The 14,579-nt window shown below is 39.7% G+C and overlaps 1 protein-coding gene across 3 annotated transcripts in view; it reads left to right on the forward strand.

Annotated features, from left to right (window-relative positions):
• MTMR7 (myotubularin related protein 7) overlaps nucleotides 1-14,579 on the forward strand; it is a 52,133-nt gene that overhangs the window by 17,480 nt on the left and 20,074 nt on the right. For all 3 annotated transcript variants that reach the window (XM_051617498.1, XM_051617499.1, XM_051617497.1), the window contains exons 2-6: nucleotides 3,507-3,629; nucleotides 4,676-4,838; nucleotides 8,914-9,071; nucleotides 10,615-10,743; nucleotides 13,359-13,493. In XM_051617498.1, the coding sequence (XP_051473458.1) occupies nucleotides 3,507-3,629; nucleotides 4,676-4,838; nucleotides 8,914-9,071; nucleotides 10,615-10,743; nucleotides 13,359-13,493 (708 nt within the window). The remainder of the gene's footprint in view (nucleotides 1-3,506; nucleotides 3,630-4,675; nucleotides 4,839-8,913; nucleotides 9,072-10,614; nucleotides 10,744-13,358; nucleotides 13,494-14,579) is intronic.

The following is a 14,579-nucleotide window of genomic DNA, read 5'->3' on the forward strand; positions in this document are numbered from 1 at the left end:
GCCTTTTTGTTTGTTTCGGCATTATTCAGTCATGGGGCTCTGAATCAATGGCTGGGGAGATGATGTGACTAGGAGGTCTGGAGATTCACCCCTCAGCCCCTACCCGGCTGTGTGGATGTCTGCTTTGCTTGTATTTCATGTCCTAAACAACCCCAGTCTGTAGGGTGGGGTTGTGGATGCCTTGTGCCAGATCAGTGCCTGTTCAGTGGTCTCCTCCTTGGCTGGACTGTGGTGTAGGTACCTTTTTTGTCCAGACAAACCTTATTTTGATTGTTTTCTGCGGGTTCCTTTTAGAGGGGCACTGCTTATATTTTTCATTTGTCTCATCCCTGCTCAATTATATCTCCTCTTTTGCTCACAACAGAATCCTTACTGGGTTAATGCTGTTTCTTCCATTCCTCCTCACCCCGATATGTGACCTCTGAAGTAGATGGTCCTGGGAAAAGACTTAATTCATGCTTTCTAGATGTTTTATTTTTGTTTAAAGCAGATTATAAAAGGCCTTGAGGGAGATTTGGTTTTAATAATTTTTTTATTTTATGCATTTTGCTACTAAGCTGGCATATTTTTGTTTTAAGGATTTCTTTATTCCTATTTTTAAGATAGTGCAATGTATTCAGAATACACATTGTAAACATGCAACTTTTAGGAACTGGCAGCATTCTGTATCTGGTATGATATCACTGGAATTATTTCTGCAAAATTTTGAGAATACATGGCTACATCCCATCTCTGAGAGCATTTTACAAAGCTTCTGTCAATCTAATATGGAATCTTTGTGTCATCAACAAATCACACTGATTTTGCTGATTCTCTGATTCTTTCTTTGTTGGATCCAACTCTGATTTTCAGAAATGGATGCAAAATTACATTGATTTCAATGCAAAAGTGATAAGGTCTTCTTTAACTTTTTTGTGGGGTTTTTTTTTGTGTGTGTTTTTTTTATTATTTTCCATTTTCCCCTCTTCCATTTTCTCAGAGCAACATTTAAGTCAATGTCTGCAATTCAAATACAAGACTAGTCGCTTTTGATTTTTGATGGGGATGTATCTCTTCAACAGTTATCAGCTCCAAGTCCTGAAAGTAACTGAGTACTAAAAGGCATTGTAAGTCTTGAGTGAAAAGTTGAAAAGTGTATATAGAGAAGATTAACCAGTGTATTGAAGGTTATTTGCAGTAATAGACAGGCTGCATAGACCTGTGCTGCTGCTTGCACGAAAAGCATGTGCTCTGCTACAATTCCAAACAGAATATAAAACCAAAAAGTTATATATATATATAAAAGTTATAAAACCAGAAAAGACCATTTTGATAATTTACTACAAGCTGTATGATATTAACTATAAGCATTCATTTCACTTGTTTGAAGTAGGTATGTTTTCTCAGAAGAAGTCCAATTTTCGTTTTAAAAATGTCGTAATAAGAAACTCATTAAAATCATGGTAGCAAGCTGTTAACTGTTTTAGGCAGTCTTTATCCCATTTATTATCTACCTTGATTTTTTAAAATGTTGTTCTAGATTCTCATTCAGAAATCATGGAATCATAGAATGTCTTGGGTTGGAAGGGACCTAAAAAGGTCATCTAGTCCAACCCCCCTACAATAAGCAGGGACATCTCCAACTAGACCAGATTGCTCAGAGCCCCATCAAGCCTGACCTTGAATGTCTCCAGAGATGGGGCCCCCACTGCCTCCCTAGGCAACCTGTTCCAGTGATCCACCCCCCTCATATTAAAGAACTTTTTCCTAATGTCCAACCTAAATCTACCCTCTCTACCTTGAAAGCATTACCCCTTGTCCTGTTGTTACATGCCGTAGTGAACAGGGCTTTCCCAGCCTTCTCACAGGCCTCTTTTAGGTATTGGAATGTCACTATAAGGTCCCACCAGAGTCGTCTCTTCTTCAGGCTGAACAACCCCAACTCCTTCAGCCTATCTTCATAAGAGAGGTGCTCCAGCCCTCTGATCTTTTTTGTAGCCCTCCTCTGGACGTGCTCAAACAGTACACATCCTTCTTGTGTTGGGGGCTCCAGAGCTGGATGCAGTACCCCAGGTGAGGTCTCACCAGGGCAGAGTAGAGTGGCAGAATCACCTCCCTCGATCGGCTGGCCACGCTTCTTTTGATGCAGCCCAGGATATGGTTGGCCTTCTGGGCTGCAACTGCACATTGGTGGCTCATGCCCAGCTTTTGATCCACTAGTGCCCCCAGGTCTTTTTCCACAGGGCTGCTCTCTAGCATGTCTTCTCCCAGCCTTTATTGGTATCTCTGGTTGCCCCAGCCCAGGTGCAGGACCCTGCACTTGGCCTTGTTGAACTTCATGAGGTTCGCTTGGGCCCACTTCTCCAGCTGGTTCTAGTCCCTCCGGATGGCATCCTGTCCCTCTAGCATACTGACCATTGGTCAGTGGCTTGATGTCCAGGTGGAAAATGGTGATGAGTGGTTGTCACTCAGGGGTCCATGACTTTTCAAATATCATACAGAGTGGCTTGGCAACTACATCAGCCAATTCCTTCAGGATTCTGGGATGCATCTCATCAGGTCCTTTGGACTTGTGCATGTTCAGGTTCCTCAGATGGTCACGAACCTTGTCTTCGCTTATAGTGGGAGGGACTTCGTCTCCCTTGTCTCTGTGCTGTGGGCCATCAGCATGAAGGCTGTTGGGAGAGGAGTCACCAGTGAAGAATGAGGCAAAAATTTGGGAATCTCAGCTTTCTCCTTGTCTGTTGTTACTATAAATGCCATGTAACAGTAGATAAATGCCTATGACACATGCCATACACAAAATATTTATGGTGTACAAGCCACAAGCTGGTGATATGAGAATTAATAATGCATTATGGACTCCCCTGTTGTCAGGTTGTAGCAAAGAGACAACATCCATTTTCTGTCCATTGAGGCAGAGCAGTGGATGTGAAGGCCTTGATTCCCATTGAAAATTGACTAAAGGCAAAAATTTATGGTGTGACCACTGCTCTCAGCCCCAATAGAAGGGGACAAACACTAAAACATTTTTTTGATCAACAGAGACTTCCCTGGGAGCCTGAGCAAGGCCCGCTGAAGAAAGACACTCTACCACTCTCACCTCCTGCTTACTAGTACTTTTTAGAATTTAGCTTCCTATTTATCACAGATAAATCTGGAATGGCTTGAATGGACAACATAGAGAAAGTTTAGCTGAAGGCCAGGCTCTGCCTTGCTATCACAGGGTTTTGGTAAGGTGAGATAACAGGAAAGAGCTCAAGTGAGAAATTGTTTTTGGAATCCTTTGCTACACATTTTGGATGCAGATGTACCACAACAGGGAAAGATTCCAGATTAACGTAGATCTGGAAATAGGTCACATGCTACAATAATATTTTTCTCATATAGTTAGCTCTTCTGATAGTAATTTCTTAAGGTACTGAAAAGAACTTACTTTGTAATGGACAAAAAGTGGATGTTGAGATCTCACTATGGCAGGCTATGTCATAGTCTAATTTTTTTTTCTCTGTCATTTCTTTGCTTAGGTGGAAAATGTTCGGTTACTCGATCGTCTGTCTTCAAGAAAAGCTGCACTGGGAACCTTGTATTTAACAGCTACCCATGTCATATTTGTGGAGAATGGTTCTGAAACTCGTAAAGAAACCTGGGTATGATTTGTTGTTTTTTTCAGTTAGCTGAGAATGTGTGGCACTTAATTAATGGTGGTTTGAAAATAACTTGCAAAACACTTTAAATGTAGTAAATTAGTTAATATGGATACTTTTATAAATTCAGAATGTGTGAAATTCCAGCCTGGTGATTTTTGAAAATTTTCAATGTATTCTGGATATTGCAACACAGTAAGAGGACCAGAAGGACCATCAGTGTACAAATGTCAGATGTGACTGACTGAGGAACAGCTGCTCTAAACTAGTGTTACCTCTGTCATCCAGAAAGAACTGAGGAGGAATACTTTGAATGTGAATTACTATCTTGGCTCTTACCTCACTCCCTGATTGCATGTGCTGGATCAGTGATTTTGTTGCTTTTTTTTTTCTTTTTTTTTTTTCATAATGCAGTGTTTTGAGTTATCTGTTTTGATGGATTGGTAACATATAAGTTGCATGTATATATGTACAAATATAGCTCTCATGTCATACCATTTGAGTCAGTCAGTGTAGCTTAATTATGATAATAATATAATAAAATAGTATTTTGTCCATTTTTTACTGATCATTAACTCCATCCTCTTTTGCTCCCACTGTTCCCCTCCTGTTTATTGTAATGGTTCATCTCATCTGATGCAATATATAAAATGATACCATTCTGCCAACAAGGAGGTCCAGCATTTTAGCCTTATCTAACTGATGCTCGTTCATCTTTTCACTGTGCAGATAGATGAAAAGAGCTCTTTTTCTGACAACTGCTAGCTTGGACTTAAGCAAACAAAGAAAAAGCTTTGGATAGCATGACCAGTCTAATGTTTGAGCTGCTGAAGCACTCCAGAAGCACTTATTTGTCTGTAGGTGATGTATCAGGTGCTGCTAGAGACTGAAGCTGGAAATAGGAACAAAACTACAAGAGGAGCAGTGTGGGGATTTTCTGAAGCAGTAGTGGAAGCTACTGTTCATGCCCTGGAACATCATTGTAAATCATTATTTTTCTTCCTAAAGGTTTGAATTCCTTGGCATAACCATTTTCAATTCCAACACAGGTTCTTCACAGCCAAATTTCCTCTATTGAGAAGCAGGCCACCACTGCCAGTGGTTGCCCGTTGCTGATCCGCTGCAAGAACTTCCAGGTCATCCAGCTGGTCATCCCTCAGGAACGAGACTGCCATGATGTTTACATATCTCTGATACGTCTGGCACGACCAGGTATGGGAAAGAAGCTTGGCACAGAAGTGAATCCTCATGCTGAAGAGGGAGAATATAGTGGAAAAAATGTGGCAATGCATCTTTGTCCCTTGCAGTTTAAGAAAAAGACTTCTTTAGAGATGTGTTATACAAGAAAAGATCTTTGAGCAGACAAACATATTAAAATAATCACTTATGGAGAAATGAAGAAGGCACATTATAACAAGTAGTTCATTCCATAAAGTCATGAACTTTTGTTGAAAATGATACTCTAGGGGATCACTGGCCATAAAATACATTATAATGTTGTTTTATGTGTAACTTGTTTACTGGATGCCTTGTGTAATTGGGAAAATACTGACATGTCTCTGAAACCGGGGATCTTTCATGTTCCCGTTGTGACAAAAAACTTGCAATATATTTAGTGGTCATGCTGAGGTCTGAATGTTCCCTTTCTGTGCTGTGCATAAATTTCTTAATATCAGTAGAATGTTTTGCAGCAAGTAGTTCATTTATTCCACTAGACTGGCTGTGTTTTGGCCTATTATTTAGGTTTTGAATGTGTCCTTTTTGAATTTCTAAATTTGGATTGAGTTTCTTTTGAAACCGTTCCTCTTTGCAGTGAAAATTCAAATGTTGCAGCCAAATCCAACATGATCCTCTGCATTATAGCTGCTTTCTTAAGAACCAGCTGACAAGGCTTCTGGATTGTGTTTTTTTTAAATGAGAACTGCAGAAACACAACACCAACCTCTGTGTTTACCATTATTTAACAATGTAAAGAAAATGTCCACCACAGTCTGTAAAAAACTGACAACATTGGCTTTAATTTGTGTCTTGCTAGGAAAACACTGATTTTATCTAGAGTGTAGAGGGGGAAAATTTGCATAGTCAGCCATCACAGCTACTGAACTCATAAAGTACCTTCTATAATTAGGATAGTAGTAGTAGTAATATTTACACATAACTTGATATGTTAGGTGACACAAGATGGAAGTAATCAGAGAAATTTAAAAACAACGGGAGAAATTTTGTCAATGGTTCTGCCTATGTATATCTGGATTAATTTGATGGACCTCAGCTGCAAGTATGTGTATGCGTGTGCTGGAAGGAATGTGATTCTGTAATGCTCTTTCCCTGTAGCCAGGAGGAGGTGTGCTTACTTACTGCTGTGCGCCAGAACAGGACACTGATACAGGCATACTGACTGGCTGTGGACTTTGAATACATGTTCAGTGGCAGACTGCAGCAGAGAAGAAGGCTTGAAGAAGATGTAATAAGAGCACCACAGAATTAGCTCTTTGTTCATCTGCACAGTGGTTTTCCCTCTCTAGGAAAATATCTGATCTTCATGTGAGGCAGGATTAAAATCTTGCTTACTTAAAATTAGAAGGCTCTGATTGCTAGTTGGGCCGAATGCACCCTGACGGTGGTCTGATGTATCTTTATGTTTAGGCCCAAGACTATACTTTCTTTATAAGGTACACTTTACTACATGAGGAGAAATTTTGACTTGTTGAGGCTCAATTTTCCAGTTTCTGCCTGTTCCTGTTTTTTCATTCCACCGTAGCTGAACCTGAGGGAAGCTCATCTTGTGTACTGGCTTAATATATACCCTGTGTTATCTGATGTCCTAGTTACTCTAGAGGAGCAAATATGTGTTTGATTTCATTCTTACCAGCTGTTATTAGTTGGTATTTTAATAAGGTCAAGCTGCCACCTGAGTTTGGCCTTTTTGCTTAGTTAAGTTGTTTTGGGAAACAAACTGATGATAATAGTTATTACAGTTGTATTAGCAGGATTTGCAGATGCTTATGGCAAAATGACTGTGAAAGATTAAGGAAGGTACTATAAGAGCTGGAGAGGTGATAACTGAGTTTTAAGGCACTGATTATAAATACATGAACATTTTTGTTACCACCTATAGGTACCATCATGTAATAATACTTGTTGAATCAGACTTGAGTTATAAATAACCTGGATATATTTTAGTAGGTGTATTTTTAAAGGCTTTCTGTGTGCCTGTGAACAGTAGATCCAATTCAAAACAAAATCAGATGCTTCTGACAACCAAGCAGTAAAAACAGGAACTCAAATTGCTTTAATAAAAAGAGCTCAGATTGGATTTATGGATTATGCTAAAATTTCATGTTAACAGATGAGAAATAAACTAGTCTTCCTAGTCTGTGCCATGACAGAAGTTTCAAAGCAGAGAATACAGAAAGAGTTTAAACTGTCAGACAATGGCAATTAATTCCCTTTCTGCTTACTCATTGCTTTGTTGACTTTCAGTACTCTCCTAATGGAGTTCACATGAAGTTTTCTTTCCTTATGTTCATATTTTTTTGTTTATGTGGTTGCAATCAATTTAATGAAAATTACAAAAGCAAAGCATAACTTAAATGAAACCTTTTAAAGACATAATCAGAATAGAAGTAAAAACTTTCTTAGAAAAATATGGAAGCCTTATTAATATTGTGGTTGGTTTTGTTGCTATTATATAGCTATAAGTTCTTTACTGCATGCTGTAGTATCTTAAGATAATGCTTATTAGGTATATATTATTGGAAAATAAAGTGTAGTATTTAAGTTTACCGATTTTGTGATATTGTGGAACAAGTGTATCATTGGAGAACTATCAAACTGGAGAGCACTCAGCTTGTAATTCACTTCAGTTCTAAAGTAAAAATCCTGTTGGTCAGAAAGTTTTAAGGAACTTAGAGGAACTGGTTGAAACATCCCCTTGTGACATAACACTATCTAAAATTCCAATGAGAACTTTAATTTTAAGCTATATGCTGAACAGTTATTCATATCAGAGACAGTTGGCATTTAATTGCAAGTGTGTCTGGCTTCCATTGGTCACCAAGACTGACACACCCAGTAGCATAAATACAGATACACTCCTAAAAAAAAAGTTACAAGCACCAGCAAAGTTCATTATATGGCCCTTGACTAAGGTTGCCAGATAGCATAGCTACTTAAATGAGTTTGTGGTCATGATGAAATTGTTGATGTAGCATATACTATTTTTATGTTATTACACCACCTGTAGCATGAATGCCTTTGTTAATAATTGAAAAACAGAATTTTGCAGTCCACAAGACAAAAATTTCATTTAATCTATTACAGACTTCCCTATTTAGGGACAAAGACTTCTGAGTTAATTTTTGGAATATTGTGCTGCGTAGTCCATTGTTCAGAGAGTTTGTCTTTACCACAGGACAGATGTTGCTTTAAGAAAGGGACTTCCAGCCTACCTCTGGCCAGCAAATTCTTTTGCAGGAAAAGTTCTTATTCTGGCACTGACTTTTCTTTGGATGAAAGCATATTATCACTGACATGAGTGGATCATCTCCCTTATGAGGACAGGCTGAGGGAGCTGGGTCTCTTTAGTTTGGAGAAAAGGAGACTGAGGGGTGACCTCATCAATGTTTACAAATATGTAAGGGGTGAGTGTCAGGGAGATGGAGTTAGGCTTTTCTCAGTGTTGACCAGTGATAGGACAAGGGGTAATGGATACAAATTGGAGCATAGGAAGTTCAAGGTGAATATTCAAAAAATTTTTTTTACTGTGAGAGTGACAGAGCACTGGAACAGGCTGCCCAGAGAGGTCGTGGAGTCTCCTTCTCTGGAGACATTCAAAACCCACCTGGATGCGTTCCTGTGCGATGTGCTCTAGATGACCCTGCTCTGGCAGGGGGGTTGGACTAGATGATCTTTTGAGGTCGCTTCCAACCCCTATGATTCTATGATTCTATGATTCTATGATTCTATGATTCTATGATCCTGCCTTTTGGCTGTGGGAGGCTTTCACAATTCAGTAGAGAAAAGGTCTAGTAGAACAGCATATTTTAAGTAACATTACTAATAAGGCACATATATTGCAAGTCATACAAGTAACAAAAGAGCACAGTACTTGCAAAATACATTTGAAAATAGTTATAAGCCAGGAGATGTGCTTTTGCCTAGCAAAGCATTCTGTTTTAACTATAGAAAGGACAGAAACCAAATTTTGTTTTGAAGTGTCATTTCAGAATGAGAAATCTGAAGTTTTTTACCTGTTTTGTTTGTTTGTTTGCTTGGTGTTTTTCAGTGAAATACGAAGAGCTGTATTGTTTCTCATTCAACCCAAAATTAGATAAAGAAGAGCGAGAACAAGGCTGGAAGCTTGTGGACCTCAATGAAGAATACAACCGGATGGGTATTCCGAACAACTATTGGCAGATCAGTGACGTAAACAGAGACTATGGAGTGAGTTGTGATGTTTGTGTTACAGAGGGTGTAAAGTGGATCAGCAGTCTGACTGTGGACTCCAGAAGTGCTTACATTCAGGATCCCTGCAGGTAACAGGGATCCTGCTACAGCTCTGCTGTCCACACCTGTAGTAAGGTGCCCTTCTCCTACTTTTTCACATAAAAAGGCACATAGAAAGGATGTGTCTGTTTCATGTAGAAATTAAGCACTGAAAAGCTGTACACAGGAAATTTTAAGCGTTGGCACTTGGCTGCCTGGGGAGGAGTTTAAATCATACCTAATGTTACATGTCTGAATGAGTGTTTTCCTGGAATTATCTAAAATTACTAAATTGTCATTTTAAGAAAAAAAAAATTACTGGAAGTAGTGAATTTGGCAATTTTTTTTTCTTATTTGCTATCCTCAAAATCCTTTTGAAGCATCTGTGATTGACTGTTAGTGTAAGTCATCTGACAGGTCATATGTCTTCCTAGCTGCCTGCTGTCCTGCCTAGTTCAGTCTTGTGCAATTGAAGTCCCTAGAATATTAATTAACTGTGAGAAATTATAACCAAAGTATTTTTTAAGGAAGTTTGTGCACTCTATTGACTCTGTTGCTGGATCATATCCATGTTAACGAAGGCCTGTGAAGTTCTCAGAGAAGACTGAATATGCTGTCAGGGTTTGTTTTCTTTTTCTTAAAACAAATAGAAAAAATATTTGACCTCTTTTAAGATAAAGTGTAGGAAAAACAGCATCATGAATAAAACCCAGTTCACCACAGCAGCATCTGTAACCACAAGCCCTTTCTTTTCTTTCTCCATCATTACATATCTCTGGTTCTCTCAGAACATAATTTCTTCTTGGGTGTCCTAATTCCTATGGTCATCTCAGAAAGTCGCAGGGAGCTACTGGATATGCTTTTGAGCCCAGCCAGAATGCCACAGGCAGTATAAGGAAAGTGAAGTTAGACAGGGATCCCATTTGTGGTCCTACTTGTCTCGAAAAAAACTTCTAGGCTTTTTTTCAGGCTCATTGGGTTCCTTTCAGTAGTGGTAGGCATTGCCAGGGCTGCTTTCTGTTTGGTATCCTCATTTCATATGGACTAATTTATTTTCATTTTTTTTAATTATCAGAGTTGCTGGAAAGTTTGGCTCTATAGTCCCCTCCCATTATAACAGAGAGGTGTTTGAGATCTTCATCCGCTCCCATCCTTACTTTCAAATTCTGCTACAGAGGAAACTGCAGTTGTAAATACAACCTTTCTGTACATATTGTCTTTGCTGTTAGGAATGTATGTTATACCTGTCTGTTTTCAACAAGGTATGAAGTAACATTTGGAAGTACAGCCCTTTGACTGTTCTGCTTCAGTTTTACTATCTGTAAGTTAGAATTAATACTTTTCAGCTTTGAAAGACTGTTTTGAGAAATGCAGGTGATGTGTGTACACAGAATATTCCCAGAGATTAGTTCCTTGGCTTTTTTTTTTTTTCCCTTTTTTGTGAAGGTGTCTAATGTTACTTGTATTTTGTAGACCAAATAAGCAGTGTGTCCTTTCACAGGTTTGTGACTCCTATCCTACAGAAGTGTATGTACCAAAGTCTGCGACTGCACACATCATAGTGGGGAGCTCTAAATTTCGGAGTCGAAGGCGTTTCCCAGCTCTTTCCTACTACTGCAAGGACAACAATGTAAGTGTGCATTTGTAGCTTTGAAGTATTTGCTTATTTTAGCCTTGCTTTTATGACTCTTCTAGTAAGATTTCACAAGAAGAAATCAGTGTTTACTGAAAAAAAAATGAAAAGATGGTTGGTGTAGACTGATTAGTGTCATTTGTCCATATGGGCACACATTGGAGTTATGGTTAGCCCATTATTAGGCATTTAATGCAGTCATTTAAACCCAGCTTCATCATCCACCCACTTTAAAAAATGTGATCTCTGTATCACAAGGAAGTGAAGTAGTTTAAGAGGTCCTGAAACACGGCTGGCAGAAGAGTGAAGGCCAGTAGCAGGCAGCGTAGAGGGTAACTGGGGGGAGAACAGAGCAATTTCATAGAATCATAGAATGGTTTGGGTTGGAAGGCACCTTTAAGATCATCTAGTTCCACCCCCCCTGCATGGGCAGAGACACCTTCCACTAGACCAGGTTGCTCAAAGCCCTGTCCAACCTGGCCTTGAATACTTCCAGGGATGGGGCATCCACAACCTCCCTGGGCAACCTGTCTAGTGTCTCACCATCTGATCTGGTAGCCATATTTACAGCAACTCAAGGAGTACAAAAACTATACTTGGAGCAACTAGAGAATCAAGAGTAGCCTCTCAAGAAAAGAGCAGAATTCTGATTCTATAAAGATCTATGAATTTTACAATGAAACAGGAGGATATGAAGATTTGAATAATAAATACAGTCTCTGCATAAATTGCATGGTATCTCTAGTATTCCATTAGGGCAAATATTTTCAAAATCAATCACTTTGCATAGTCAACTAATTCCAAATATAGATATCTAGGATTCAAAACGTGGACATTTTCAAATCTCAGTGAAATAAAAGGTCTCAGGCATCAGCTAGATTCCACTTTATAATGATCCAGTTTTGGATGAGTTTCATGGTTTCAGCCTGAATGTTTTCCCTGTTGTGGTTGGAGTTCAGGTTAAGGTTCAGACCTCCAGTGTCTGAGGGATTATGTTTAGTCCTGGATCCTTCATTATTCAAAGGGCTAGGAAGAGGGTTGGGAATGTTGGAGAAAATACCTCCTTGTGAGTTTGGAGGCTGGCATGAGTTGCTAGCTAATAGAGTAATGGGTGGGTGTGGGGTAAGATTTGTGACAGTGGACATTGAGCAGCCATGGCAGCAGCAGGTTGGGAAGAGGTCTGCTGCAAGCAAGGGAGATGGGGTGCCACTTGTTCAGTCTTTCATACCCAGAACCTTCCCATAGCTCTTTGGTATCAGCAAATTCAGTGATGATCTTACTCTGTGTCTCACAGGATCCATGTGAATATGATAAGATCTAACTCTGGAAGTATCTGTTGGGTCTGTGCAATACCAAAACATGACCTCATCTCTTGCCCTACTCTTAAACACAGCCCAATAGATTTTATAGACATATGTGTTCATCCTAAGCAGTTGGCCAGGGTCAGCAGGAGGTGATCTTCTCATGGATATTGCGGGTAATGATTCCTGCTTATGGTATCTTATGGTCACAAGATCAGCTTATCTTCCTAGTTTTGCAGCACTGACAGTAAACATCGTCTTAACACCAAGCCTAACTTGACAGACAAGCCATTCTCTTATACTGATGCCTGCACATCCCCTAGCCCTTGGGCCCTCAGGGTGCTATAATGTAATGGACTCCAGCCCATACTTTCCTAAATCCTAACCTTCATCCACAACCCTAACGTTTACCATAACCTTGATGGACATATCTGCCTTGTGTGTATGGTGCACAATGGATGAGAGAGAAATGTCTTCCTTCTATTAAAATGACATATTGTAGACACAGAACCATAGAATTATAGATTGTTAGGGGCTGGAAGTGATCTCTAGAGATCATCTACTCCAATCCCAAAAACAGAGATGGATCACCTAGGGCAGGCCACACAGGAACCCATCCAGGCAGGTTCTGAAAGTCTCCAGAGAAGGAGACTCCACAGCCTCTCTGGGCAGCCTGTTCCAGTGCTCTGTCACCCTCACAGTAAAGAAGTTTCTCCTCACGTTGAGGTGGAACTTCCTGTGTTCTAGCTTATACCCATTGTTCCTTGTACTATTACTGGGCACCACCGGAAAGAGCCTGGGCCATGCTAAAAAAACCACTACCATCAGTGATCTAGCTGCATGTTATGCATTTTTGTTTCCTGAACTTACGGTGTTTCAGGCTGTTTGATGAATCATCCATTAGTGTAAGTTGGGTGTAATCAGGATCATAACTGGTGAGTGTGAGTGACAGTGCAAAAGGACCCATTCTTCATGCTGTATCAGTGTTCTTGTGGCTGCAGTGTTGTACGCCACATCCTCTAGAGACCACCTTTCAGGAGTTACTCTGCTTTAGGGCAACATTATATTTAAAATAGCTCTAAAACATGGATTCAGGACTAGACCTGGGCCAATGGGGTCATATAGTTTTAATATTTTTTGCCTTTAAAAAATGAATGTCTTTATTAACATGGAATGAATGTTACTATTCTGCCCTTTCCGTGTAATTGCACACCTATAGAAACATCTAATGAGCTGGTTTTTTTATATGCATCTGGATGCTAAATAATTTCTGCTTAATTTTTGTTTGTTTGCTTGTCTGTTTTTCTGCAGGCATCCATATGTAGGAGCAGCCAGCCTTTATCTGGCTTTAGTGCTCGATGCCTTGAGGATGAACAGATGCTCCAGGCCATCAGAAAAGCAAATCCAGGAAGTGATTTCCTATACGTTGTTGACACTCGGCCCAAAGTAAGTACATTACATTTCTTGCATTTAATAAGACTGAACGTGGGCTGAACACATTAGGGAAGATGTACAAATGATTGACCATACTTCTGATCTTGTTAGTTGCACCTGTGTAACTCCACAGGCAAATCAGGATTTACCGGGGGAATCTTAACTAGCAACCTTGCCCACATTTTTATCTTTAAAGACAAAAAAACTTTTCTAACCCTTTTCTTTTTTTTGTTCTTAACAAAAGGTTAAGATATAGTAAAGTGAATAACTCTTAATAGTATTGAATACTTCCAGCACTTTTCTGGCTTTGAGAGGGAATCTGAAACATGGTACCTAGTGGTCTCAGATGCCTTATCTCTATAATTGACTAAGAACTTTGGCCAAGATAAAAGCTTTAGAAAAAAAATTATTCTGTGTAGAAACACAGAAGCTAAGTGATGGTCTAGAAGAGGTTGGAAGGTAAAAAAGCCCTGTTTCCAAATTTGGCATGCTAGCAAATGTCCTTCCCTGCTGAAGCTGCCGAAGCACCTGAAGAAACCAAAGGGGCAAATCTCCACAAAATTTATAGTTGATAAGGGATGAGCTGTAGCAGAGGAAGGGGAAAAGTGAGAGCAAAGGCTTGAAGAAAAGGAGCAAGGAAGCTGTTTCAGCATCCTGAGATCAGGAGATGGAGTCTGAAAAGGCAAGTTGTCTAAAACTGAGAAACATGAGGAATGGAGCCAGGAAGAGCAAACCTGGCAGAACTGGAGCAGAGATGAGGAACCTGACTGGTTGGCTGTTGACTGAAGACCTGAGGGCTGGTGGGTAAGTGCTGAGCTGCAATGGGAAGTAGTAGCCAGAAAATCAGGACCTTGAGTTATCTCATTGCACTTTGTAATTTGGTGACTACTTTGACCCTCAGTTCCCTCGTTTTTCTTGGGAAGATGAGGAAGGAACCACCTTACTTGTGGTCCTGAAGAAAGTGAGTCATGATGAGCACTAGGAAAGGATTGGTACACCTGTGTTCAGAGCAGACTTTGGATAGGAAGCACAGACCTGGCTTCCTAAATAATGTTTGTTTAACGCTTTTCTTTATTGATAGTATTTATAGCTTAGCAT

This window comes from Apus apus, chromosome 4, assembly GCF_020740795.1.
Source record: "Apus apus isolate bApuApu2 chromosome 4, bApuApu2.pri.cur, whole genome shotgun sequence".
Classification (NCBI taxonomy): domain Eukaryota; kingdom Metazoa; phylum Chordata; class Aves; order Apodiformes; family Apodidae; genus Apus; species Apus apus.